Genomic DNA, 26,804 nt, shown 5'->3' on the forward strand with positions numbered 1-26,804 from the left:
AATAAAGTATAACTACTTGTAACAGTGCTATTGCATTATCTGTAAATCCCTTATCTTCCATCTGGAATGTGAAATGTTTATTAAATCAACAGCAACACTTAGACCGTTCTCTCTCTGTCTGCAGAGCCAAACTGCTGCCACCACACACACATACACACACGCAGAGTCCAGCAGCCCAGCAGAGCGGGAGAAGATGGAGGTCTGGAGCACAGAGCCCTGGTGCCTCCAGCACTCTGTCAAGGCACACCCTGCCAGCAATCCCATGGAAGCCCAGTAAATCTTAGAGGCGAGAACTGCATGATGCGGTACTAAACTGCTGTGTATTTGCTGTATTTCAGACTTGATCCAGGCACTTTGTTAAGTATCACTTCAGGCCACTTTTTTTAAAGCAAATCTATCCACAGAGGACTATGTATATTCTGACAGCCACACCTTTGGCCCACAGCTTTCGTTTCCTGCAATGTCGCTTGTGCGGACAAACACATAGTGCAAACGTGCTATAAATATCCTCCTTGCTTAAACACCAGATATTACATCCTCAGTTTATCCATCACAAGGACTAAATACCTGCAAAGTCCAGTCACATCATCAAAGGGGGAAATGAGAAACAACAAAATGAGAGGGTAAATTAGAGATTAAGCCTACAAATAGGAATGCAACTATAAAAATCATGATCTATACTGCAACGAGACCTTCCACTCAGCAAAATGAGGACGACAAAGCCAGTCAAATAGCCAAAGTCAAGGAAGTGACAGAACAGCAGAAGAATCAAATCACTTCGGCCACAGTGAGCTCACACAGGAAGCACAAGTTCATGTAAGAGGCGAAATACCACCCAAATATCTTTGCCTAAAATAATCCAAGCTGAAGTGCATGAAGCCCAAGAGCAAAGGAAGCAGAATAGACAAAGACATGCTTTCGAAGCGGCTTTCTTCCAAATTCTGCCAAAAGAAACTTAGATTTCTGAAGTTTTCAAAAAAATGTTTTTGACCATATATAACTGGCTTTTTATGTTTGAGATCTATAAAATATTCAGTATCAAGAGAAATACTCTAATTTTTCAACTTGAAAACTTGGCCAAAATTACCTAGGGTTAAGATGGAGGGAAATATTTTTTTTTAAGAAAAAGATAAAAATTAACAACCTTCAATTCTATCAGAGACAATACCTCTTACATTATCTAGTCTAAAGTAAGCCATCACCAGCACCAGAAAAATTGGTCCATGGGCCGCTTTAGACAAAGCCTGTTATCAGTTACAACCCAGAATTTGAACTGCATTTGGTTCTTTTTTCTATGACCATTAAACCAACAGGAAATCTAACTGTTCTTTAGATTTAACTATTTGGTTTCACATTTTAACTTTTCATAGTATTTAATATAATTGTTGATATAAAGGAAAGTAAAATAAAATAGCACATCATTTCCTTAAATGGAAAACACTGCATAGTTTTGAACAGTTCCTAGGATGATCAGGGAAATACCCCGATACAAGGGAAAGAACGGTAAAAGTAATTGACAAAGATTATCCAGGTCAAATAGCCAGGTGAGGGGAAAAACAGATATTGATCAAAAATGAAAAATTACTTCAAAGAGGAAATTACCTCCCACCTAAGCTTCACTACCTATAGCCTATTTATGCTGCTACATACTTGAGTAAAGAAATAATTAAAAAATATTTCTTCCAAGATGTGCTGTGTGAAACAACCCCATAAGGCTGAAAGAAGCAAGTCCCAATCTAAAGAAAAAAGTTTTAAATGACAAATATGAATAGATCTCCCTTTTTGCAAGATGCCAGAACTAACATACTTAGAAAGACTGAAGGAATTGCTGAAGCAATTCCTGATCAGATAGCATAGGAATTTAAAGAAACCAAGACAGTAGTGGCTAGATAAATGAAAGCTGGTGCACAGTGAGGTACCTTATCAATATTCATAAAAATTTTGCTCAAATCCTAGCTGCCACTGTGGTTCTGAGCGCACTGCTGACCTTGCTGATTCTGATGTACAAAATAAAGAAGAAAAATCTTAATCCAGATCATGGCTCCTTTCAATTTGCACTAGGAAATCTGGAGGAAGTCCTGTCTTGCACTTTGTAAATACCGCACCTGGAGCCCTGCAGATCCTATTGGACTGTAATTTCCAGGTATTGCTTCATTAATAGTACACACTGTTGAAAGCATCTGAAAGCAATATCTGTCAAGAACAAGAGGCAACATGCCACATAACTGATACCATTTTGGGGAAACCCATAAAAAAGACTGGGATACACATAGAACTTGAATAAGCATTTCTCAAACTGGCTTGTACTTAAGCAATAGAATTCATTACTAGCTGAAAACTGTAAGGAAAACACTTAAAATAGGAAAACCCCCAACATTTCTTTCAAACAAGCCTAAGCAGCTCCAATAGTTGTATGTTTTATTCACTGTGAATTTTATTCTCCAGTGATAGAAATACCAGGTTTGTATCTGAATACAGCTTCACATGACAACAAGAAAAAATTATTTTTGAATCCTGAAGTGAATTTTATCTTAATAGGCTAACATTGATACCGCTACTAATGTAATTGCTTTTTAACATACTGAAATCTAGTTCAACAAAGACTCCTTGTCAATATAAGCATGAAGTCTGAGCAACAGCAGTTTGTCAAATTGTGCATAAAATGACAGGTCAAAGTACTTGAAAGAACATACAAGCATTGCACCCAGTGCAGCCTTTCCAAACCACCTCTGTTTTCTCACTGATCCATGTTAGATTAAAGCGGCTATAATTCAGGTTATGAATGTTGGCTAGCATAGTCATCCAACTCCAATTTATGTACAGCAGAAATACATGCCACAAGTTCAAAATCAGGTTCTAAAGTTACCCATCTTTAAAATGTATTCAAGTCAATTTTTGAAGAGGGATTTCATTCTCATAATCACTACAAAATCACCTTAAATCGTACAAAACAGAGGAAAACCAATTTTTAGCACTGTCATTGCTCTTTTGAGCTCAGAAGAGTGAAACTATCTGTTGCCCTTCCACTCTGTATTTAGCATGTACCTCCTTTTGCAGGTCTTCCTTCCTTCTGCTTTTACTCTCCAACAGGTGGGCAGGCTATGATAGAATATCCTTGTTTTGTTTTCAAATACCTACCACCTTCTGCTCACATTGTTCTCCAGAAACGACTGCAAGTCAAAGTAACTCAGCTACTGACCTACTGCTTGGGTAGCATACACATCAACATTTAATCTCATTTCACCTACCCACATCCAGTAGCACCTGCTACGGACACATTATTAATGCAAACTTTTCAGACCTCAAAATTCTTTTCTGGTTTTTGTCATTATCATCCAGGTTACCTAAAAATTTTTTATTATCTCAAATATTGCAGATTCCTTCTAGTATTTCATATTCCTGGTTAAGTAAAAATCCTGGTTTGCTGCTTCAGTTACTGAAAATTTCTCTGTTCCACAGAGTGCTATTCTGCTCTCATCACAGCAGTAGTGATAACTACAAAATGGAGACACAGGCACAGAAACTGTAATACCAAATTAATGACCCAGAAAAACATTCCTATTTAATAAGCCCACAGTACTAAACATTTGTATATGTAAACATATATCACAAAATTCATTTCAAAATTATAAACCTGTCTTTATAACTTATTTTCCTTTTTAACCTTGGCATTTACTATTTTTTATTAAATTACCAAGCAGGTAACAAAGCCATTAAGATTGCAGACAATCTGGAATATGACTGAACCAGACCAGGAAATTATATTCGTGAATGTTCTCATCCAGGTTGCGGTCACCCCTCATGTCTCACCCTCCAGCTCAGATATGACTCTCCTCCACCAAACTGCAAGTCCTTTTGTGTTTTTCAAAAACCCTCACTGTTCTCGCTGTTGTGTGTCTATGCATACCTCCCTCGTGTGCTGAACATGGAGACCCATTACTCTATAAGTGTATCCTTACTGCCTAAATCTTGTTACTGGACCCTACATCAGTTACATACCTCAGTTTAAAGACAAAGGTGTCTAGTTTATTTTAAGAAGTACCAAGAGCTTTTACTGAACGAATGAAAACGCACATGGATAGACATGAGTAGGAAACAGGCACTAAGAGTACAAAATGTGGAAAATAATATGGTCCAGTCTACCATTCAAGATACAAAAAATGCTAACATTGAATGGCCAGACTCAGACAGCACATGCAGATAATTAGGTAGTATTTAGTTTATGCGAAAACTCCAAGTAATACCAGGAAATTACTGCTAAGTGAAAAGGTGCTGCAACACACTAATCAGGAAAGAAGCAGTTATTGTTCTTTTTATAATATTAACTTCTAAAGACGAACACAATGTGCAGCTGTGTGTAGGAAGATAAACAGGATGCTGGATCGAAGGACTATACGCATACATAAAATGCAACAGTTCTGTTGGTACTAAAACACGTCTTTGCTTGTATCTCTGGATGACATTGCCAAGGAAGCTGTAGTTTGGCTAATAAACTGTCACTTCATAACCTGGTTAGTCCCACTTAGTACAACTGCTCTGCAGCAATTCCCATCTTATCTGCTCTAAAGCCCTTCATTTGTGATGCTGTCAAAGGTGCTATATCTGAAACAAGAAATTATTTTTGCCATACTGGTTTTAAATAAATAATGATGGAAGCTTTAGCTTCCACTAAAAAGGAGAAAGTCCCAAGTCCACCTATATATAGTTAATAACATGACCATTAACTAGAGAAGTACCTAAAAGCAATGAAGTAATACTATGGAGTTTAGAGGGAGAATAAAAAAGGTCACTCCTTAAAATTTTCCTCAACATTTTATCCACAAAGCAACTCTGAGGGGAAGAATGAGAATACACATTATCTTCATTCTTCCCCCACTACTTTTGTTTGTTCCCTCCCTTTCCTCTCTAAAATTACCTGATGCTCTTGGGACAGCTCCAGCTATAGGCTAGAGGAAGGAACTGGCAAAAAGAGCAAAATGCTCAGGAATTTTGCTAGACACCGTGCAGATGTCTGTCTTCCCTACAGCAGAATCCTGAAAATCTGAGCTTGCTACCAGTACCACTCCTGCCCATTGCACAGGAGAAAGCTTAGGGTAGAACCCTACCCTCAGCTTGGCCTTCCCAAGTGAGCCCGTCTTATGGCCATCCTCAGGAGACAAAATTCTTTTCTGTCTCTGCAGCTGAGAAATCTTGAACTGGCTTTCAATGCCCAAAACAATATCTAATAAGGAACTGCTTAGCAAGGTACTCAACAGGAAAAATTACTCAAGCTTTTCTTGAAAATGTTTATATGAATCAAAATATTTTGTTTAAATACTGTATTATATTTAAAACATTTTTGCTTAAACTTTGCAGATGGACTCTTACAAGAAGTTTGCTTTGGAAAACTGAAACTAGTGTTAAAAATAAAGATGTGAGATGCAGCAAGCATATGTAATATAATCCCTATGAAATGGCAAAGCCAGTGACTCACATTGTTCGATAGTAGAAGGAACAATCACTTGACAGAATCAATTTCACACATTCTGTCTGTTTGGCTCTGGCAGTTTATCAGTTGTATAGTAAAATTTTTGTAGCTTTGACATAAATATGCCCACTAAAGAGAAGCTTTTTATTTGAGAAGCAGCTGTCTCAAATTATTTGCGTATCTGAAAAATAAAGCTGTGATTTGCAGAAGGTTTTATATGTTAAGGACTGCCAGAAATAAATGCCTCTTACAGCAGGAAATTTGGAGCAGCTGAAGGTAGTTCAAAATAACTCAGTTATCTGAAACAATTTATTTTATCTTTCCTTTCTTTTAAAGAAAGTTCAAAGGGAGATAGACACATAGTTCAGCATCTTAAAGTTTAGATTCTTTAAGAACATTTCAAATACACTCATAAGTAATATAACATTGGGACATTTACTGAAAAAAACAAAAGCTTTCTCATAAAGCAACTGCTTGGTTCACCTTCATTCACAGGATGTTTGTCCTGATGATCTGGGACAAAAAAGGAAAGCTTCTGTGCACAGTAGAAGCAATGAAGCCTTTTTAAGTTTTACATGTAAGATTCCCCTGGTAGCGGCTACAAACATAGCTTTAGGATTTGTGAACAACATCTAAATTCCCATTAGACAGTACTTCACCCTTTTCAGGAAATCCAGCAGGCTAAATGTACACTCATGCATTCTTGTCTTCCTGACTTTCAAACAGACAAGGATAATCTGAAGGTAAGCACAGACTGAACTCTCAGCTAAATATGTGTTATATATGAATTCTAGTAGTGACAATTTAGAAGTCAGTGTAAAATTATTCAGCATTTTCATTAAAAACTTTCATTTTGTATGTATATGCAGCAATGATGATCACTAGAGAAAGGACAACAGTAAAAGCTGCTTGCTATAGAAATCTACAGTGCAAAACCTGTTTCAGTCTCTCACAGTAACTCTTCCATTTAATGTCACAAAGGGGAATGCCAGGATGAAAAGTTCAGATCTACCCACAACAGGAAAGAAAACTGAACATTGTTCCCTGGAAAGGACACCAAAACATGAACAAGTCAACCAAAGCAACTACTTAATCATAGATGACAGAAGCAGCTAGTTCAATACCAATATGAGAATGTACAATAAAATACACAGTACTGTTTCCTCACTTTTACTATAAATGACATTTTCCATGAAATAGAAGAAAGGTTACTATATTGCTATGAAGTCAAATAAGAATATAACGTAGCATGAAAATTCTACCTTTTTATGTTTCTTTTGGGAAAAAAAAAAAGAGAGGTAATAAAATTACTTATATTGGAATACTTATCTGCAGAATTGTGAAATACCTTAAAAACCATCTTAATGGCCTTTGAAGCATTCTTATTTAAGGCACTGCACATTTGCTTACCCATTCAATGATGGCAGAAGTGAAAGCAATGCCAAAGCAGAAAGTTTCCTTCTTTCTGGCTGAGTGATGTTATCCATCCGATCAACCCACATTTCAATCATGTTACCAAGAATTTGGTCCAACTGCAATGGGAAACAGAACACTCCATTTATGAGTACTTTGGCATATTTAGAAAACGATTTATTTGAATTTTTCTACCAAGTGAATGCATTATTCAATCTGGGAAAGACACCATACAGTTATGTATACCTGACAGAAGTATAGAATCACAGAAGGGTTTGGGTTGGAAGGGACCTTAAAGATCACCTAGTTCCAACCCGCCTGCCATGGGCAGGGACACCTTCCACTAGACCAGGTTGCTCAAAGCCCCATCCAACCTGGCTTTGAACACTGCCAGGGAGGGGGCAACCACAGCTTCTCTGGGCAACTTGTGCCAGTGCCTCACCACCCTCACAGGAAAGAATTTCTTCCTCATATCTAATCTAAATCTACCTCCTTTCAACAGGTATTTTTAAAATTTTCTGTGACAGTGCTTCCAGGCCTTGAACCACCTTCACCATTAATTGTAGCCTAGAAGTTAGAAATGCACTTAGCGGACAGAGCACTGACCTCAGAACAGTAAATTTTCCCTGTAACAGGCCAATATACACAAAGCATGTGAACTTACTCTCTGCTTTAACTTCACTGGTGACAAAAAAAAACCCTTGCCTTTACCTGTTTGACAACCGGATCATATCCAAGAGAACAACTGAAATTTCACTTAAAGACACAGTAGAACACTTGTAGCAAAAGAACCTCAGTAACCTCACCAGTGAAAGCAGAGCACACTGAACCTGATACTCCTAGAAACTCACTGGACAATGATTAGATCATTATCCCTGGTGCAAAACTCATCAAGATGGCACAAGGAAAGAAACTCTCACCCTGCAATACCATGCAAACTAAAGGAGGTTACATGGCTTATTGTGGGATGCAGCAGTAGGCTAATTCAGACATGTCTAAAACTGTTAATGAGATGTTTTAAGGTAGTGCGGGAACATGTAAAACTTGTTACAGGATGTTCAGGGGAACGTGCCCCTTTCCAAGGTGGACTGGGGAGGAACAGGCACGGAAAATGGAGGGAAAAGTTCTTTTAGGTCAAAAGAATGCAAGACTTCCACATGCAATCCAGCTGAAATAGCAAGACAAAAATCCTTACCTCCTGACCCAATTCACTCGCCATCTGGCTCAAAAATAATGAAAAAAACCTTGCATTTTGTAGCAGAACTCTACCCATGATCCCCAGATAAGTAGACATCACCACTGGGTATCTCTGAAACAAAGAGGGCTTACTTTAATTAAGAGAAAAATACTTATAGAGCAGAAATACAGTGGAAAAACTTGTATGCACCCTTTACGTATTTTATTAAACTTGAAATTATAAATTGTCATTTGTAAGCCTCCTAGAACACAAGGCAGACAGCAATCATTACCAGAGTTTCTTGATTCTTACAACAGGAAACTATGGCAATCTCAAAGTCAGTTTCCTCCGAGCAGACAAGAAAACTTGCAAGGTGATTTAACTTTAAATTTAAAAACCTGCATCTTAAGGAATAAACAGTATATTGCACTGCTAAAAAATTACTTTCAAAGTTAATTATGGCTCAAAATTACTGTCTACAATTTTAGTAACATTAAGAAGTGCTTAGTATTTCTGAAGTTGTTGTTACTTATTTCACTGAGAGAAACTATAATACATTTGCCAATAACTAATTTGCAAGTGTCTCAAAATTAACAGGATACAGTTATAAGCTCATTAGTTTATTCTCTTTTGTTATCACTTCTAATTTTAAAAGTAGCTACAGATTTCTTTGTATTTTTAGCATTTAACAATGTAACAGTAAGTATTTTCTAACTGAAAAAATGCTAACATTTACCTGTGAACACATACTACTATCTTTTTTGAATAGGAAGCAATGAATTTATTATAGTCTTAAACCAGAAGACATTTTAATAATCCATTCTCCAGTTTTGTGTCTCCTTAAACTGAAAACTGTTCAAACAAACTGTCTTTTTTTGTGTTCTGTACAGCAAGAAAGTACATTGCAAAGTAACATTATTTGACTTAATCTTGGAAATATCTTATTTAACTCAATAATAATGGGAGCCAAATATTGGTATCTGAAAGTCTCCAACTCTGAAAAAAGCAAAGGTTTTGATCAAGAAAGTCAAAAGCATAGAGAATTCCACCCACTGATTCTGATGATTAAAATTGTTTTTTTTCCTCCAGCTAGTACTGCAAGGTTCAACACAGTTAAAAGTATACTGGATTTTACTCCTTCTTATCCAACATAGAAATTTGTTGAAGGCACAGACAGAGAAAAGGAAGAACTTAAGAAATCTAAGCAAGCAAAATCTAAAAGCTTCTTCTATCTCACACAAAGCATTCTCACATCCTTCAGCTCTTCCTATTAGATATGTCAATTAGAAAAAGAAGGTCTAGTCAATCTTCTTGTCCAGATTGTCTCTGGTGCAAGTACACTTAAAAAGAAGTAGTATAACTGTCATAGCACCTTATCAGTGCTAATAGTGAAGGAATGGCAGAATAAAATTTGTGTTATCTTATTAAAATAAACACTAGATGACAACACAAGTGATGGATATGCTGGTTTAACTCTTGTGCTACCACGTTACTTCTACAGACTTTTTAAATAGCTGTCAAAGATCTATCAGATGCTGTTAAAACAAGAGAAAATGCAACATCAATATGAAAAAAATGGGCCAGATAACATAAGCTACTTTCCTGTCCAAAATGAAAAGTAAAGAGTAGTTAAGGAGTAACTCTTACCTCCCCATCTATAATCCCCCTGAATATTGATGGCAGAAGGGGTTGAAACATCTGAGGACCCAAAACAGGGTTTACTTTTAAGACATTTTCCACAACCTTAAGAACAAAAGCAAATTAGACAACTAGTAAAGTACATTTAAAAATCTTAACTGAAGCTTTAAAACTACGTAAACTGGTTTATATATAAAGTCCTGATATGATGTTTACCAATAAATACCAGCAAACCCCAGGACTGCTGAAAGTATATTCTAGTGAAGTACTCTGCAAACCTGATCTGCATAATGTACCTGACGAAAAACTAACATGCCAAATGAAACCCACCTAGCCAAGCACCATCTCATCAGCCTCCTCCTGGCCCTGGAAAAGCTGATGAAGTGGGTTGGAAGGAAGGACCTTGATAAGGCTCCAGGAAAGCACCTTGATGAGGTGGGTTTGCAGGGAGGAGTACCAGCAGTTTAAGCCTTATTTCTATATCTATGTCCTGTTGCTTTTCTGAAGAACCATTGATCACAACGTACCACCTCTTTGCAGGTGATCAAGTAACCAAAAGTGCTCTCAGATGTGCGACTGTCAGTACCCTGATCTAGTTCCCAGTTTTTACATTCTTTACCCTTCGCTTCTCAGCTCATTTTTCCCCCATGAGCTGTTGCCTGAAGTAATTTTTTTTCCTGTGTTCTTCAGGCTTTCTTTTGCCCAGCTGTTTGGTCTCTCTCCTTGTACTAAGGTGGAAGGGAAGAGGCTGCGAGAATAACGGGCTGATACCTGTTCACTCCTATGGGTAAGTAACATCTATACACTGACGTGTATAAAGTATATAAGGGCACCATAAAGGTACCTCCCTTAAACACTCTTCTCAGTGCCCACCTACTTTCACCTCAGAGGGAGTTCCACAAGGAGACACTCTTCTGTGCTCCTGTCCAGTCTCCCCTAAATCTTTTTTCTTTTTGAAACTTGTTCCTACAAGCTTCATTTAATGCCATCTATTTCTTGCCTTGAGAGAGATGGTAAGCAGTTGATCCCTTTCAACACCCCTCAATTTTGTAGACCTTTAATATAATATTATATGGAGATGAACATAAGTTTTCCCCCTACTCATCTTTTCCTGGTACTGGAAGTTTGGCTAACTCATTTGCTGCTTGTACAGAGTCTTTTCAAACCTTTTATTCTCTGTCTCAGGTAATTAAAAAAAAAAAATAAAAAATCAAGTCACTCACCCCTTAGCAATCTTGTGATATATCGTCTTATCAGTCCAAATTATCATTTTTCAACCTTATCCATTTACTGACTATTCTAATATCTACTTTCAATCCAGCCAAAGCTGTTTGTAGGAAAACATTTCAGAGAACACTTCTGGGTGTTTCTGTTCCAAATACTTATCTTACGGGTTTTTTGTTTAACAAATCAGCATAGTGATGCCTGACAAAACATTTTCCTTTTGGCAAAAGTAGTTACACAGATCACAGCTCAGTCATCCCTCTAGAAGCAAGCGGGCACACTAAGAAGGTGTTCGAAGTATACTGGACAAACCTTGTGGGTAATGCAAGGCCACACAGGGACCAAGCGGATAAATGATACCATAAGAGCAGCATCATTCCATTTTAGAGATCTGATTAACATTTGCCCAACTATACATTTGCCCAACTATAGACTGTAAATAATAGTATTGGTAGAGAGGAATCGATAAATTTTAAATTCCAGAACTAGAGTCCTTACAATCCTCACAGCAGACACTACAAATGGGGAGGACTATCAACTTCAGTTGTTTTCTCTCTTGGGATTCTGCAAGCAGTTATGCAACCTACCAAAGAGGTAGACGGGATCTAATTTTTTTTCCTCCATTGTATTTATAAATGAACTGAATGTGAGTCCAAGTTTTTACAAGCAACACAGAGTTCCCAGTTAGGGCAGCCACTGGAAACGTTAAGTACTAATACACTACAGTTTCTACTCAACTATCTTTCAATACATAGTCCAGCTTTGTTTCCTGAAATTCTTCAAGAGGCACATTTAAAGTATCATGCTTAGTATTTCAGAAGCTTATGAATCTCATAACATCTCTTTCATAATACCATCTGAAGTTTGTATGAAAATATAGGGGGTTTTAATACTTTGGAAAACCTCTAGCAACTCTGTTTAAGCAGTCATTGCCATTACAATAGCAACTTACGCCAAAAGCAAAGACTGTTTGAACACTACGTCACGTTATAAACACAAGTATGCCACACAAAGTAATGTGATAGCACATACATCCAACATTCAATAAAGATTGGAAAAGCTTGGCTCTAGACCTATTAGGTTCTAGCAGCCATATAGAAAAAAAAGTGACTCTTGATCATTTGGTGCTTATTTAATCATAAAATCACCTAAACCATTTTTATAATAAAAATATATGTATGCAGACTTATTACTTTACCCTTATCCTGCCAGTTTTTCAAATGTACAGTTACAAAATTGAACTGTAGGATTATTTTTTCTTATGGGTATGGAATACTGAAAAGGAGTAATGCAGTGACTGTTCAAGTGTGCTGTTGACAGGCTGTACAATAAACTATTTTCATGAAGATCCAAGCCCTCACTGACCACCTTTCTCTAGTAACCTAGAAAATAATCAAATAGGAAAGATATAAGAGAGTCTTAATTTAAATCAATCTATACATAGAGGACTCAAACTAGCTTAGAACTCCTTTACCTAAGGACAATACTTCGGAATCACATGAAACAACGAAAGCATTGCAGAGAGAGTATAGGAACAGTGTGTTAGGTGGTTATCTTTTAGGGTGCTCTATTTAAGGCTATACTAACCTTCTCTTGGTAAAAGTAGTATTTTTAGAATTTTTCAAAAATACATGTGTGTACATGTGCACTCTCCATCCACACACACAACTTTAAATATGTAGGTTAAAACACCGCTGACTCCAATGCCAGTGCATGCCAAATGACCTGTTTTCTTCTACATGTTCTACCTTAATCATACTTGAAAATATTATTCTTACCTGACAAAACATTATCAAAAATAACAGATGTACAGAGCTGAATAATTGGGTATTATTTTTATTACACTCTACCTTTAAAACTTGAACTTGACCTTCAGTAGTTATGTCCTTCAAAAGTTCACAAAATGACCGGCATAAGTCAGCAGCATACATCTGAAATTAAATAAAAAAAGAAGGTATTATGCAAACACTTTTTATATCTATGTATATATTCCAAAATGCAACACATTAGGGATTACATATGTCCAAAGACTCAGCTTCTCTTCAAAGATCATACTTCCTAAAGTGCTCGTCTTTCCTGAACTAATTAAAACCTAACCTAAGCACTTTTGTCATTTTTTTAACATTGCACGTTTAAGCAATCAATCTCAACAAACTTTCTAATGAAGAAGGTGTGAGAGCAAGGCGTAACACCTCTAGTTTAATTCTTGCTAGAACTGATGATGATAGTTTCAATCTGGTAGGACTACCCTGCATAGGACCTTTTAGGTACCAAAGCACTAAATCAACCTACACAACATTAGTTCTAAATAATAGCCTCTCTCAAATCTCATTTGATTGAGTGTCCACCATGTGCCATAAAAAGCTAACATTAGAACAATATGCTTGTATATACATAAATGAATAAGAGTATAAATGTTTGTGTGTATAAATGTTCTGTCATGTGTTTCCAACACGACAGAAAAACCAGTTTGTCAGTAGGGAACTAAGGTGATAATATGAATCTTTATATAATGGTAACATACCTGTAAAAATTCAGATGACGATAAGAAAATATAAGCATTGATGATCTTAAAGCAATTTTTGAGGTTTTCTGAACTCAGCTCTGGAAAAAAAGAAATCATAATTCAGAACCCCCCATCACCAATTCACTTCTAAAAGGGTTTTTCTTCCCACAGCTTTTAAGTGCCAAATGCCTACACACAGGAAAAAAATAATTTCTCTGATCCCCAACAAAACCCAGATGAGAGCATTTATTAATTCAGAAAAAGATATGTTTGATTCAGGAAAACCTGGCAAGAGAATTGATGCATAATTGTTTTTTAAATGTAATCAGTTGAAGGCAATAGCATTCTAGAAAAATGCTTTTATTGAACATTGAAATTTAGGCACAGATGAGTGACTGAAATTCTGTCATTTCCAAGACATCTATCTTACCTGGCCTGAATTAACTTCCTTCTTGCAATTTTGCTACTCATATTTCATTACCTTTGTATCAGTTACCACTAGTTTATAGACACTGGAATCTTTTGAGGAGGATATTGGATGGATAAGCGAAAAAATCATCTCTTTTCAAAACAAGATATGTAAATACTCACATATGCCACAAGCTTGTGACACGGCCATGACACAGGCATGTTCAAATAATGAAAGACTAGTATGAATGAATGAATCACTAAAAAAAATTAACTAAATCTCAAACTAATTTTTTTATGCATCACACATTGGAATTGCTTGCCGAGAGATAAGCATGTTTTAAAAAAATCTCCTAAAAATCAATGGCAAGTAATTACTTCTCTAGGTTATAAATTTGAGTTAAGAACGAAAAAAAAAAAAAAAATAAAGTCAAAGAATGCTGAAGGCATATTCTTGACAATAAAACAATCGGCTCTGCCAGAGAAAGCATGAGAGGAGGCAGCATAGAGCCCTTCAAAATTCACGTTTCTAAGGTAGTACTGGTGGGCCAGGAAGCAATAAGACAAGCAAGTGCTTGTGCAATACATAATCTTGGCAAGTATCCTAAGAGCACTTAAAAAAATTTGTGCAACAGATGATACATTCACCTGCAGTCATCTAAACATGCATTGACCAACAGGAAAAAAGCCACAGCAAAACCTTTCCACTAAGTGATATCCATAGCACACTTCAAAAACAACACACATAATTTGCACGTAGTATATCTCATTCAGTTTTATATCAGTTTTGTGTTCACTGAAGAAAGCATACTGTTTTAACACAGAAATCATGAACCAAGTTTTGTACTTTGATGGTTAAGCTAAACTCCCAGATCCAACAGGAAACACTAGCTGCTCAAAGAGCTCTTAAGGGTCCTGAATCAGAACCAGCAATCTATCACTGAACGCCTCCTGAATTTTCTGAAAAAATATTGCCTATGGTCATAATCAAGGCCCACAGGACCCTGCTCACAAAGGCAATTAATGCAAAGCAAAAGCTACAACACAATGAATAACGAACAACCTGAATAATACATAATCCAGACTATTGTCTGTACCTCCTTAAACATAACCAAACCATCTACTTTTATGGTTATCCATATTATTTTCCACAGTCCCTTTGGGTCTGAGTTATCAAAACTGCACCATTTCTATTTATGTGCACTGTTCAATCCCCACAAAAGTTCGTTCCCTATTGTACAGGAATATCTAAGAAGTAGCATTTATGCAAGACTCAAAAATGCTATAATCTGGCCGTGAAAAACATATAACAACATCTTCTCTCCTTGTCTAGTTCAATGACTTCTTGCCATATCTGTTTCCTCATCTTGAGCAGGACACAGTCTGCTATATACCTCTAATGTTCAAAAAAACCCTCATGTATCAACTTCTTCTCTCCCTCCCTTCCAGCCCTTCTAGTTCAACCATGTTGACCTCTAATAGGATACTTTTTCTGAAGGACTTAAATGATGATGGAACAGTTAAACACAACAGAAAAATACTTATATTACTTGTATATTAAAGTAACTCCATTCTGTAAGACTAAATTCAGAAACTAAAGATCAGAAGGTTCATATTCCTTACACTGCATTTTCAACAAAACCATTTTCTGGAGCACTTTCTCCACCACTTGGTTGTCCTCTTTTAGTTTAAAACCACTATCCCTTGTCCTATCACAACAGGCCTTACTAAAAAGTCTGGCCCCATCTTTCTTATAGTCACCCTTTAAGTATTGGGGCAATAAGGTCTCCCTGGAACCTTCTCTTCTCCAGCCTAAACAACCCCAAGTCTCTCAGTCTGTCCTTACAGGGGAGGTGCTCCAGCCCCCTCATCATTCTTTGGCCCTTCTCTGGACCTGCTCCAACAGGTCCATGTCTTTCTTGTGCTGGGGGCTCCAGAGCTGGACGCAGCACTGCAGGTGGGGTCTCACCAGAGCAGAGTAGAAGGGGAGAATCACCTCCCTCGACCTGCTGGCCACACTGCTTTTGATGCAAGGTTGGCCTTCTTGGCAGGGCTGCTCTCAATCCCTTCATCCCCCAGCCTATGTTGATACTGCCTCGACTCAGGTGCAGGACCTTGCACGTGGCCTTGTTGAACCTCCTGAGGTTCACATGGGCCCACTTCTCGATCTTGTCCAGGTCCCTCTGGATGGCACCCCTTCCCTCAGAAGTGTCACTGCACCACTCAGCTTGGTTACATCTGCAAACTTGCTAAGCATGCACTCATCCCACTATGTAACTGATGAAGATATTCAACAGTACTGGTCCCAATATGGAGCCCTGAGGGACACACTCATCACTGAACTCCATACGGACATCGAGCTGTTGACCACTACCATCTGGATGGGACCATCCAACCAGTTCCTCATGCACCACAAATCCATATCTCTCCAATTTAGAGAGAAGGATGTTGTGTGGGGACTGTGTCAAAGGCCTTACAAAAGTCCAGAGACACAACATCCGTAGCTCTTCCCCTGTCCACCAATGTTATCACTTCAAAGAAGGTCATTGCTGTGAATGCTGGCTGTTGCAAATCACTTCCCTGTCTTCCATGAGCCTTTGCACAGCTTCTAGGAGGATCTGCTCCATGAGCTTCCCAGGCACAGAGGTGAGGTTGACAGGTTGGTAGTTCCCAGGTTCCTCCTTTCTGCTCTTTCTAAAACTGGGTTTGATGTTTCCCTTTTTCCAGTCACCAGGGACTACACCTGACCGCCATGACTTTTCAGATATCACGGAGGGTGGCTTGGCAACTACATCAGCCAGTTCCCTCGGGACTCTGGGATGCATCTCGTCAAGTCCCATAGACTTATGCAAGTTCAGGTTCCCCAGGTGGTCACAAACCTGATCTTCTCTTACAGTAGGAGGGACTTTGCTCCCTCCGTCCCCATCTTTTGAGCCATCCACTCAAGAGGTGTGGGAAGAGAGGTTGCCAGTGAAGACTGAGGCAAAAATGCTGCTGAGTACCTCAACCTTCTCCTTGTCCATTGTTACCAGCTTGCCAGTCTTGGTCATCTTGGGGGGCTATGCTTTCTTTCACCTTCCTTTTCTGGCTGACATACCTGTAGAAGTCCTGCTTACTATTCTTTGCATCCCTTGACAAGTTCAGCTCCAGCAACACCTTGGCCTTCCTGACCCCATCCCTACAAAACTGGGCAGTGTCCCTGTCTATACTCTTCCCAGGATACCTGTCCCTGCTTCCACTGCCTGTGCATTTCCTTCTTGCCCTTTAGTTTGACCAGAAGATCTCAACTCAGCCATGCCAGTTTCTTGCCTTCCTTTACTGGTTTCTTACACCTGGGGATCGAGAGCTCTTGCGCTCTATGGAAAGCGTCCTTAAAGATCTGCCAGCTCTGTTCTGCTCCGTTGTCCCTGAGGCAGTTTCCCAGGGGCTCCTACTGACTAACCCCTTGAAGAACTGGAAGCTCGCTTTCCTAAAATTCAGGGTCCGGACTTCACCCTTTGCCTGACCCATATCCCTCTGGACTGTGAACTCCACCTCTGTGTCATGACTGCAAGCCCAGGCTGCCTCCAATCTTGACATCACCGATTAGCTCACTTGCATTAGCGACCATCAGGTCCAGCATTGCACCCTCTCTGGTAGGCCTGGCTTAAGAAGTTATTCTCTATGCACTCCAGGAGCCTCCTGGACTGCCTACAGCTCACCACGCTGGTTTTCCAGCAGATGTCGGGGTGGCTGATGTCCCCCAGAAGGACAAGAGCCTGCAAGCGTAAAGCCTCCTGTAGCTGAAGGAAGAAGACTTCATCAGTAGGCTCCTCTTGATCAGGTGGCCTCTAATAAACAGCAACCTCAAGGTTCCCTTTGTGGCCTCAGTCTCTAATTCTTACCTACCCATAGCTATTCTTCAGAGACAGCTCTTCACACTGTACCCATTTCTTGATGTAGACAGCAATGCCTCCACCCCTCCTTCCTCACCTGTCCCTTCTGAACAGCCTGTAGCCATCGACAGCTGCACTCCAGTCACGGGATTTGTCGCACCTAGTTTCAGTAATGGCAACCAGGTCATCGCTTTCTAGCAGCACGGTGGCTTTTAACTCCTCATGTTTGTTGCCCGTGCTGCATGCACTGGTGTAGAGGCACTCCAGTTGGGATGTCGGCCATGTCAGCTTCTTAGACGAACACCCCTTAATTCCTCTGAGCTATTCCACTGGTGTTTCCCTGTTGGCTCCTATTACCTCAGGAGCCCCTGGCTTATCTCTGTAAGATTTCAAGCATGCAGCAGTGAACCCAGCACACCTCGGAGCAACAGGCTGAGGGCCCTCACTAGCACCCCATCTGTCTAACCATTTGTGTCATCCCAGTTTGTCACACGCAAGCCTGATATTATTCCCCTCCTGCTTCGAGTCTAGTTTAAAGCTCTGTCAATGAGCCCTGAAAGATCCTGAGCAAAGATCCTCTTTCCACTTTGAGAAAGGTGATTCCCATCCGACTCCATCAAGCCTGGTACCGTGTAGACCATCCCATTACTGAAAAACCCAAAACTGTGGTGGTCACACAGCCATGTATTAACAGGCTGTATCTGTCTGTTTCTTCGAATGTCTCTGCTCGCGACTGGAATAAGAGAGGAAAATATAGCCTGCGCCCCAGATTCCCTCACCCCCTGTCCCAAAGCTCTGAAGTCTTTTTTGATCGCTCTTGGACCATGTGTTGTGGCTTCATCGCCACCCACATGAAACAGCAGTAGCAGGCAATAGTCTGAGGGCCATATCAAGCTAGGGAGTTTCCTAGTGATGTCCTTGACCCGGGCCCCAGGGAGGCAGCAGACTTCCCTAAGAGAAGGGTCTGCCCGGCATATTGGACCCTCTGTTCCCCTCAGAAGGGAGTCCCCCTACAACTATAACCCATCTTTTCTCCCCCTTGAAGGTGGTTGTGATACAGGGGGTAGGCCTTTCTGACCTTGGCGATAAAGCTGGTGTAGATGGATCGTCATCCACATCATCCCTTGACTGGCCCTCCACATCCAGAGCCTAGCCCCTGTTGTACAGAGGCACCTAGGGTGGAGAGGTGAGCAAGGAGGGGGGTTTGCCTGGCACTCCAAGGATCAACTTGCCTCCATTCACTTCTTTTCTCTAAGGTTCTGCCTTCAGCCTGGCAGGGGGAGGATACAGAGTCCCCTTGATCTTGTGTCTTCTCTGATGGGTGTTCCTGTTTCCATCCAGGGAGGGCAGAGCACGGCTCCACCAGTCCATCTCTTCCTTGGCCTCCCTGATGCTCCTCAACCTTTCTACTTCCTCTCGTAGCTCTGTCACAAGGCAGAGCTGACTGTCCACCTGGTCACACCCCACACTGCTGTTCTCACTACTGGCAGCCTTTACCAGTGAAAGGCTTTGGCACTCCCCACAGCCTGAGGTCTGGACAGCTGCATGTTTTTGTGGGAGCTCCGTCTGGGTTGTCACTTCTGTTCCAGCAACTGCAGAGGACAGAGCCTTCTGCTGGGTGGATACCATAGCTAGGCTCCTTTTGAGAGGGAGATGACCAGCAATGGAACTAACCTCTTGAGCTCATGGGGCTTCGGCGTCCTGCGCCACGCCACGCCATACTCTGGTTGCCCTGTTTGTTGCTAGTGGTCCCCAGGCCATTTCTGATGGTGGGCCTAAGGGGGGCGCCACGGACCTTGAAACACCCAGGTTTTGTCAGCATCTCCTGTGAAAGCTGCTGGCTCCCAGCAGGCGTCTCTGCTGCCCTGGCTGGCATCTCTTTTGGCCTACAGCAATCAAACTTTTTGACTGACATGACACTCAGAAAACAAGTTTATCAGAAAAATACTCAGGATGTAAAGTAGTACCAGAAGTCTACATAAGGAAATCGGTCAATGATTACACGTAAGTTGCTGTGTTTTTGCCACCCACCCCCATCCTTGATTAAAAAACACCTCAGTTTGACATAAGTGTGTTTGAAGCCTCACCTCAAGGAAAACCTACCTAGGTTAACTGTACTACTTGCTCTACCAGCATCACACAACAGCTTTCACTTTTCATAACAAGGAACAGTCTCTTGAACATATATTATATCCAAAGGAGAGCATCACTACTCTCCAGAATTCATACATAAAATAAGGAAATTGTTACAAGTGTAGAATATTCCTGAATACCTCCACCTTTTGTTAGAAAAGTACGTCAAGGTTTCCATTCATACTCATCTCTACCCTGGGAAGAATCGCATGAGGAACTAGGGAGGACAGTGTGGTGAGCAAACAAGCCACAAATACAGAGTATTTCTGAACTGACCTCAAACAGACCAGCAGTGTGACACAGCTATGAAAATCACAACCATTTGTATGGTGTAAGCTTCCTGTAGCAGATACTATCTACTACTAACAAAGAAGAAGGAGGATGGTAGGTGTGTAGATATGAATGAAGACAAAGAGTTAAGTATTTGGCCTAAGAACCTAAGAGGTAGCTCTGGACTTAAATACTAAAAACACTACAAAACACTACTTTCCTGAGCAGTTCTGTCACTAGAGATCTAGCATGCACAGAGAAATAATAGAAAGTGCCATCTTGCACCTACCCACCATGGCATAACTTTCTATTGACCTTTAGTCAGAATAAAATATTAAATGCTGAAAACAACAATTAAAAAGCTAACTTCTGTAATTTTATAAACACATTCCTCAAAAAAAGAATCCATTTGCTACTAGCTCCACAACCTAGAAAAAGCACAGCTAAAGATTTCATTAAATAAAAATGTATTTATGTAATAAAATTAAACCACAAAATTTGTATATTCCCTTTAACTACAAAGCAAAACCACCACATATATCAGTATTTTCTAGGCACTAAATCTTAATCCTCATTAATAAGTCTGTATGTTCCCAATAACTCAGGCAAAACTACTCCTTTAAATTCATTGCTACTTGACTGATATGCTTGCAAACATCTTTAGGTAGTTTGAAAACATCCTACATAGTTACTAACTGAAAACAGAAAATCTAACAGTGGAAATTCCAATTCTTCAGACTAGAAGTCATCATTCTGGTTGTACACGGAACAGGCAAGTATTTGTAGACATGGGTTAGTGGGCATGGTGGTATTAGGCCAACAGTTGGACTTGATGATCTTAGAAGTCTATGTCAACCTAATGATTCTAGGATTCTGTGATTCTATATAATCAATATAATGAAAACCAAGCACATTTGGTGTCACACTTCAGGAACTTCTTAAAAAGACCTCTGAAATGACAAACTGAAATTTGTCTTATCTTTTGGGTACAAAGCAGCTTCAATTTATTAAAAAAAAAGAGAACTAGGGTAAGTAGTTAGTAAGTATTAAAGAAGATACGAAAAAAATCAAACAATAAAAACCTGTTAACTTTTTAATAGTTACAATTTTGCAAGCCCTGTTAGTTTTTGTAGCCACAGGAGCATCACTTAATGCATGAACAACACAAGAAGTAGAGAAAAAAAACAAACCAGAAATTGTACTAGTAAAAGACCTACCAAGAAGGGCAGACATGTTCTGAAAAATTCTCAGGAGCTCAGGTGTAAGACATGGACTGTTCTCCAATGTCACTAACCTAAGAACAGATCAAGCAAAATATTTCAGATGATCTATGAATAACATTGAGCAATTATTTTGACAGATATAAAACACTGTAACTTCTAATAATAATTTATATGTTCCTTAAATAATGTGTAACAATTACTTAAAGCATATTTCGAGTGCAGCCGTAGCCCTTACAACACACCCATCAGTATCAGCATGGGTCTTGCTAAGGTAGGAAAAGGAAAGAAAACATGTTACTGTTTTTTATAAAAGACAACATGACCTCCAAAATGCAGCAGTGAGAATGTTTAAGTGCCCAACTTGGGAACTCAGAGAAGATGGGTAGAGAAGAATATTCATGATGAAACAACAACACGTGTAATGCTCTACACCTCAAAGCAGCAGCTGTGGGAGCAACCATCTCAAATATTTAATCTATTTTATTAATTTTTTTAGGTCTGAAATGATGCATGGATTACCATACGCAAAAAGCATAACTACAAGCTTGGCATTGTTTGTAACAATTTGAAATTCCTAAGGTTTGAAAACAGTAGCTATAAATTAAATTCATACTTAAAGCCACAGCAACACATTTCAGCTTGTTCCTAGATCTTAGGTGTGGGATTAATGTATTTAAAAAACATTTTTGATTACGTAAAGTATCTTAACTGTTCTCTTCCTCTTGGTTCAAAATGCCATTAGAATTTGAACTGTCTCTGCCAGCTCCATCCAGATTCCTTCGATGCTCTACGGCATCTTAAAAATATTCTTCTGCATAGGCATCAGAAGAACAACCTCAAGATCAGTATTATGAAGAAGAGATAAAGTTCTGAACTGATACATTGAAAAGGCCCCTGTCTTAAATTTTGTGAAGCACTTCGACTTGCTGCCCGATCACCAACAGCACTATAAATGTTAGTTTTGCTGCACATGGAAGAAATAATTTGTAGGTTAAGTATTTGTAATTCAAATGCCCATCTACAATTTAGATAAAAGAATCCCTCATTATTTCAAGACAAACTCAATATACTCCTATTCTCCAGGAAAGCGATGTGCTGAACCTGGTCCAGGTAACAGTTTCCTCACCCTAGAGTGTCAGCTGCACCACAAACAAACAAATTAGGCTCAAGGCAAACTGACCACAGTGCCACTTCTTGTTTTATGATCAGTCACCAAATAGCTTGAGATCTGGAAGATAACTTCTACATTTTATCATTGCAAACTCACCATCTCTTCCACTAACCAGCTCTGAGAACTATTGGGTCATTGCACTCCCAAAGTCAAGTACATCAAATTGTTCGTTTAGCATGCACGTTATAGCAAGTCTAGACTTTTTGTCTTTCTGTTTCAGGCAGTGAGAACTGCCTGAAAATGGATTACCTACTGAGGTATTTTTAATTGTGTTTCCTTTATTAACTTCTTGACCTTGTCTCTTCTGAGAAAAGCTATGATAGAGATAATGTCAAGGTAAGATAACAAGAACATATAAACTCTTAATACAGTCAAAGCTTTTTTTAATTTTTTTTTTCTTTCTTCTGGGGATACAAATGTAACATTTAAAAAATTAGAAGCTAATAAAGAACTTTCTTACCATAACTCTAAACCATCTTCCAGAAGATAGACATGTGGAGGCTGAGAAACATCTGTACTTAGCTGAATAACTGGAAGTAGAAATGGATAGAGATTTTTGCTGTCTGCTCCCAGCCCCTATAAAAGTAAATACAAAATGTAAAACACTTCAAAAACCTCAAGTCAAGCATTTCAGGAACAGCATTAAAAAAAAAAATCTGTGATGCTGTTCTACTCACATACTGAAAACATGTATCAAAGGTTGAACTTGCATCCCTTTCATACAACCACAAAATAGTCTGAAACTCCCGAGCTTTGTCTCAACATGTCTTGAGAAAATTATGTAAGTTTTTGAAAACTTATCAATGGTCTGCAAGAAAAAATGATTAACAATACGTATTCCTAAAAGCATTCACTGTCTAATCTCTTTGTGTCCACCTATTCTTTCGGCCTCCATAGGGGCCAGTAACAACAAGTTCCATAATTTGTATATCATGAAAATTTATTTTCTCTGTTTGAACTAACTCCACTTTTAAAAGAATCCTCATTTTTCCTTTAGTTGTAATGTCTAGTCATTCCCCTTCCACTTTCTCTCCACTGTTAACCTCTACAGTACTATCCTCTTAGTTATGCATTTCTGCAAGTTCAAGACTGCCTGAATATTCAGTCTGTTCCTGTATAGACACTGCCCTACACCCTAGGAGCACGTCTCTTGACCTTTGCTAGTCCTATTAAAACTTTTTGAGATGTAGTAGAGGTTGGAGAAGGTGAGATGCCATATAGCCTATATTAAAAGTAGTGCTTAACAGCACAGACTTTGCAGGCAATATAAGCATGTGTGGTTTATTCATCAACCTTTTCTCAGGAACATACCACATTTTATTTGCATTTCTACTGCCAACAGCACAGATATTTCAAGTTCAAGGATTACTTAATTATACCAAGAATTTTCCTTCAGTGATAAGAAATCCAGTTAATTTTAACTACTATCTCTTCATAAAGCAAACAGCTAATAATTTCTATAGACTTTCAAAATTCTCTGCCAAGGTATTAGCATAAGCCTCTAGAGGGATTAGGAAATTTATTGTACATGTATACAAAAAGAGGGAAGAGATGCAAGGTACCATCAAGAATCAAAATCACCCAAGCAGATCATCACACGGCATGTAATGGACAACCAAGTGATCAGGCCCAGTCAGCATGGGCTTATGAACGGCAGGTCCTGCTTGACTAACCTGAACTCCTTCTACGACAAGGTGACCAGCTTAGTAGATGAGGGAAAGGCTGTGGCTGTTGTCTACCTGGACTTTAGTAAAGCCTTTGACACCATTTCCCACAGCATTCTCCTGGAGAATCTGGCTGCTCCTGGCTTTGACAGGCATACTCTTCATTGAGTAAAAGAGTGGCTGGTTGGTTGTGCCCAAAGAGACATGGTGAATGGACTTAAATCCAGTTGGTGGCTGGTCATAGGTGGTGTGCCCCAGGGCTCAGTACTGGGGAGAGTTCTGTTCAGTATCTTCTTTATCAATGGTCTGGATGAGGGTATCTAGTGCTCCCTCAGTAAACACCAAGTTGGGTGGGAGTGTTGATCTGCTTGAGGGTAGGAAGGCTCTGGCAGAGGGATCTGGATGGGCTGAATCAATGGGCTGAGGCCAACTGTATGAGCTTCAACAAGGTCAAGTGCCGGGTCCTGCACTTGGGTCACAACAACCCCAGGCAGCGCTACAGGCTTGGGAAGGAGTGGCTGGAAAGGTGCCTGGTGGAAAACGACCTGGGGGTGCTGGTCAACATGAGCCGGTTGAACATGAGCCAGCAGTGTGCCCTGGCCTGTACCAGCAATAGTGTTGTCAGCAGGAGCAGGGAGGTGATCGTGCCCCTGTACTGGGCACTGGTGAGGCTGCACCTCGAATACTGTGTGCAGTTTTGGGCCCCTCATTGCAAGAAGGACATTGAGGTGCTGGAGCGTGTCCAGAGAAGGGCAATGAAGCTGGTGAGGGGTCTGGAGAACAGGTCTTGTGAGGAGCGGCTGAGGGAACTGGGGCTGTTTAGCCTGGAGAAGAGGAGGCTGGGGCGAGACCTTATCACTCTCTACAACTACCTGAAAAGAGGTTGTAGTGAGGTAGGGTCGGTCTCTTCTCCTAAGTAGCAAGTGATAGGACAAGAGGAAATGGCCTCACATTGTGGCAGGGGAGGTTTAGATGGGACATTAGGAAAAATTCGTTCACCAAAAGTTTTATCAAGCACTGGAACAGCCTGTCCAGGGAAGTGGTTGAGTCACCACCCCTGGAGGTATTTAAAAGCCGTGTAGATGTGGCGCTTACAGCCACGATTTAGTGGTGGCCTTGGCAGCGTTAGGTCAACGGCTGGACTTGATCTTAAGGGTCTTTTCCAACCTAAATGATTCTATGACTCTAAAAGGTCTAAACTCATTTAGATGACTACAGATTACCAGAGACTTCCATTTAGGTACAGTGTTGGTCAACATTGCTATTAGTGTTATATGGCAAAATCTAGGACCAAAAGTTATCTAGATTTCTTTCGTTTTGAGAACTGTAAGACACTAACTGAGCTACACAAATTTAGCTCAATAATCAACTACAGGCAAATGAAACCTAATGTTGATAAATCCCAGGAATATATTCTGGAAAGGAAAAGTTCCCTACAACATACAGATGTAAAAAAAAAAAAATCTACAAAAATCTACAGGAAAACAATGGTCTAAGAATCATTATGTTCACCTCTGGTCCCAGTATTACTAGCACTTATTGCACTTAGAAGCCACAGTGATGAACACAGGTGAGGTGATAGTAGTTCCTGGCCCACAGACTTTTTATAGTTCTGACCATTCCATTTTAAAATGGACAACAAAAAGCGCAGATATTCAAGTATAGCTAAAAAGAAAGTTATGAGCACAGATAAATTCTCAAAAGAAGAAAAAAATCAAGGAGATTGAGATACAAATAATGGGATATGATAAAAATCAGTTACATAACAAAGCAGGCAGGTCAGAGCTGTGATTACCTGTTCCATGTACCATACGAACAAAGCAGAAGAGAACATCAGAAAAGCTAGGAAATTTAAGAAGGGATGAAACAAAGTATTTTTTCCCCATATGCTATATAAAAATGTTGCAGAAATCATTGCAAAAGGACGTAATAGGTATCAGAGGTTACGCAGTAGAAAGGTAATGGTAAAAAAGGTAACAATAAAAGGGTTGGAATTCTAAATAAACAAGATGCCCCAAAATTAGTCAATGCCAACACCACCCTTGAGAGACATTAAACCTAACAGTTATGATTTAAACATTTGATGTTCATCTGAATTAAAATGCAAATTTAAAGAACAGGCAAAATGAAACTTGTTATGGTGACCTATATCTTGGCCTAGGATTTAAAAATGGCTCATCTTCACAGAAAGTTTGCAACCAAACTAGAAGTTCCACATCCCTGGCAGCTGAATGGAAAGCAACAGGGAAACAGATGTGCCTACACTGCAGAATCAAGCCTGAACCATACACAACGATTGCAAAGAGGGGACTGATGCTCCTAACACTGTCTGGGAACAACAGGAAGCCAGAACAACCTCTTTCATATAGACCATAAAGTCACGAAAAGCAGGTTCAATTCCAAGATTACAAAACCAAAACCCTCCGGAACACAAGCTAATCTTCCTAAATAACTGCTTTAACTGAATAAGCCACTGGAAACAAAATAGTTAAGTGCTTAATATTAGCCATGTTCACCTTCACTATCAAGAGAACCATGTCTTTATTGTAAGACTCAAAAGCATTTAGAAATAGCCTATAGAACCAAAATATTCCTTAATTTTACTTATGTACAGATATACATACACACACACACA

At 39.4% G+C, this 26,804-nt stretch overlaps 1 protein-coding gene across 1 annotated transcript in view; it reads right to left on the reverse strand.

The window, feature by feature from the left end:
- Window positions 1–26,804, reverse strand: part of IPO11 (importin 11) — an 86,892-nt gene that overhangs the window by 24,001 nt on the left and 36,087 nt on the right. Inside the window, exons 20-26 of the mRNA XM_086480519.1 lie at window positions 22,966–23,081; window positions 21,329–21,405; window positions 13,444–13,523; window positions 12,770–12,850; window positions 9,705–9,800; window positions 8,076–8,189; window positions 6,878–6,999 (exon numbers count right to left, since the gene is read on the reverse strand). Of these exons, the coding sequence (XP_086336645.1) occupies window positions 6,878–6,999; window positions 8,076–8,189; window positions 9,705–9,800; window positions 12,770–12,850; window positions 13,444–13,523; window positions 21,329–21,405; window positions 22,966–23,081 (686 nt within the window). The remainder of the gene's footprint in view (window positions 1–6,877; window positions 7,000–8,075; window positions 8,190–9,704; window positions 9,801–12,769; window positions 12,851–13,443; window positions 13,524–21,328; window positions 21,406–22,965; window positions 23,082–26,804) is intronic.

This window comes from Leptosomus discolor, chromosome Z, assembly GCF_034619465.1.
Source record: "Leptosomus discolor isolate bLepDis1 chromosome Z, bLepDis1.hap2, whole genome shotgun sequence".
Classification (NCBI taxonomy): Eukaryota; Metazoa; Chordata; class Aves; order Leptosomiformes; family Leptosomidae; genus Leptosomus; species Leptosomus discolor.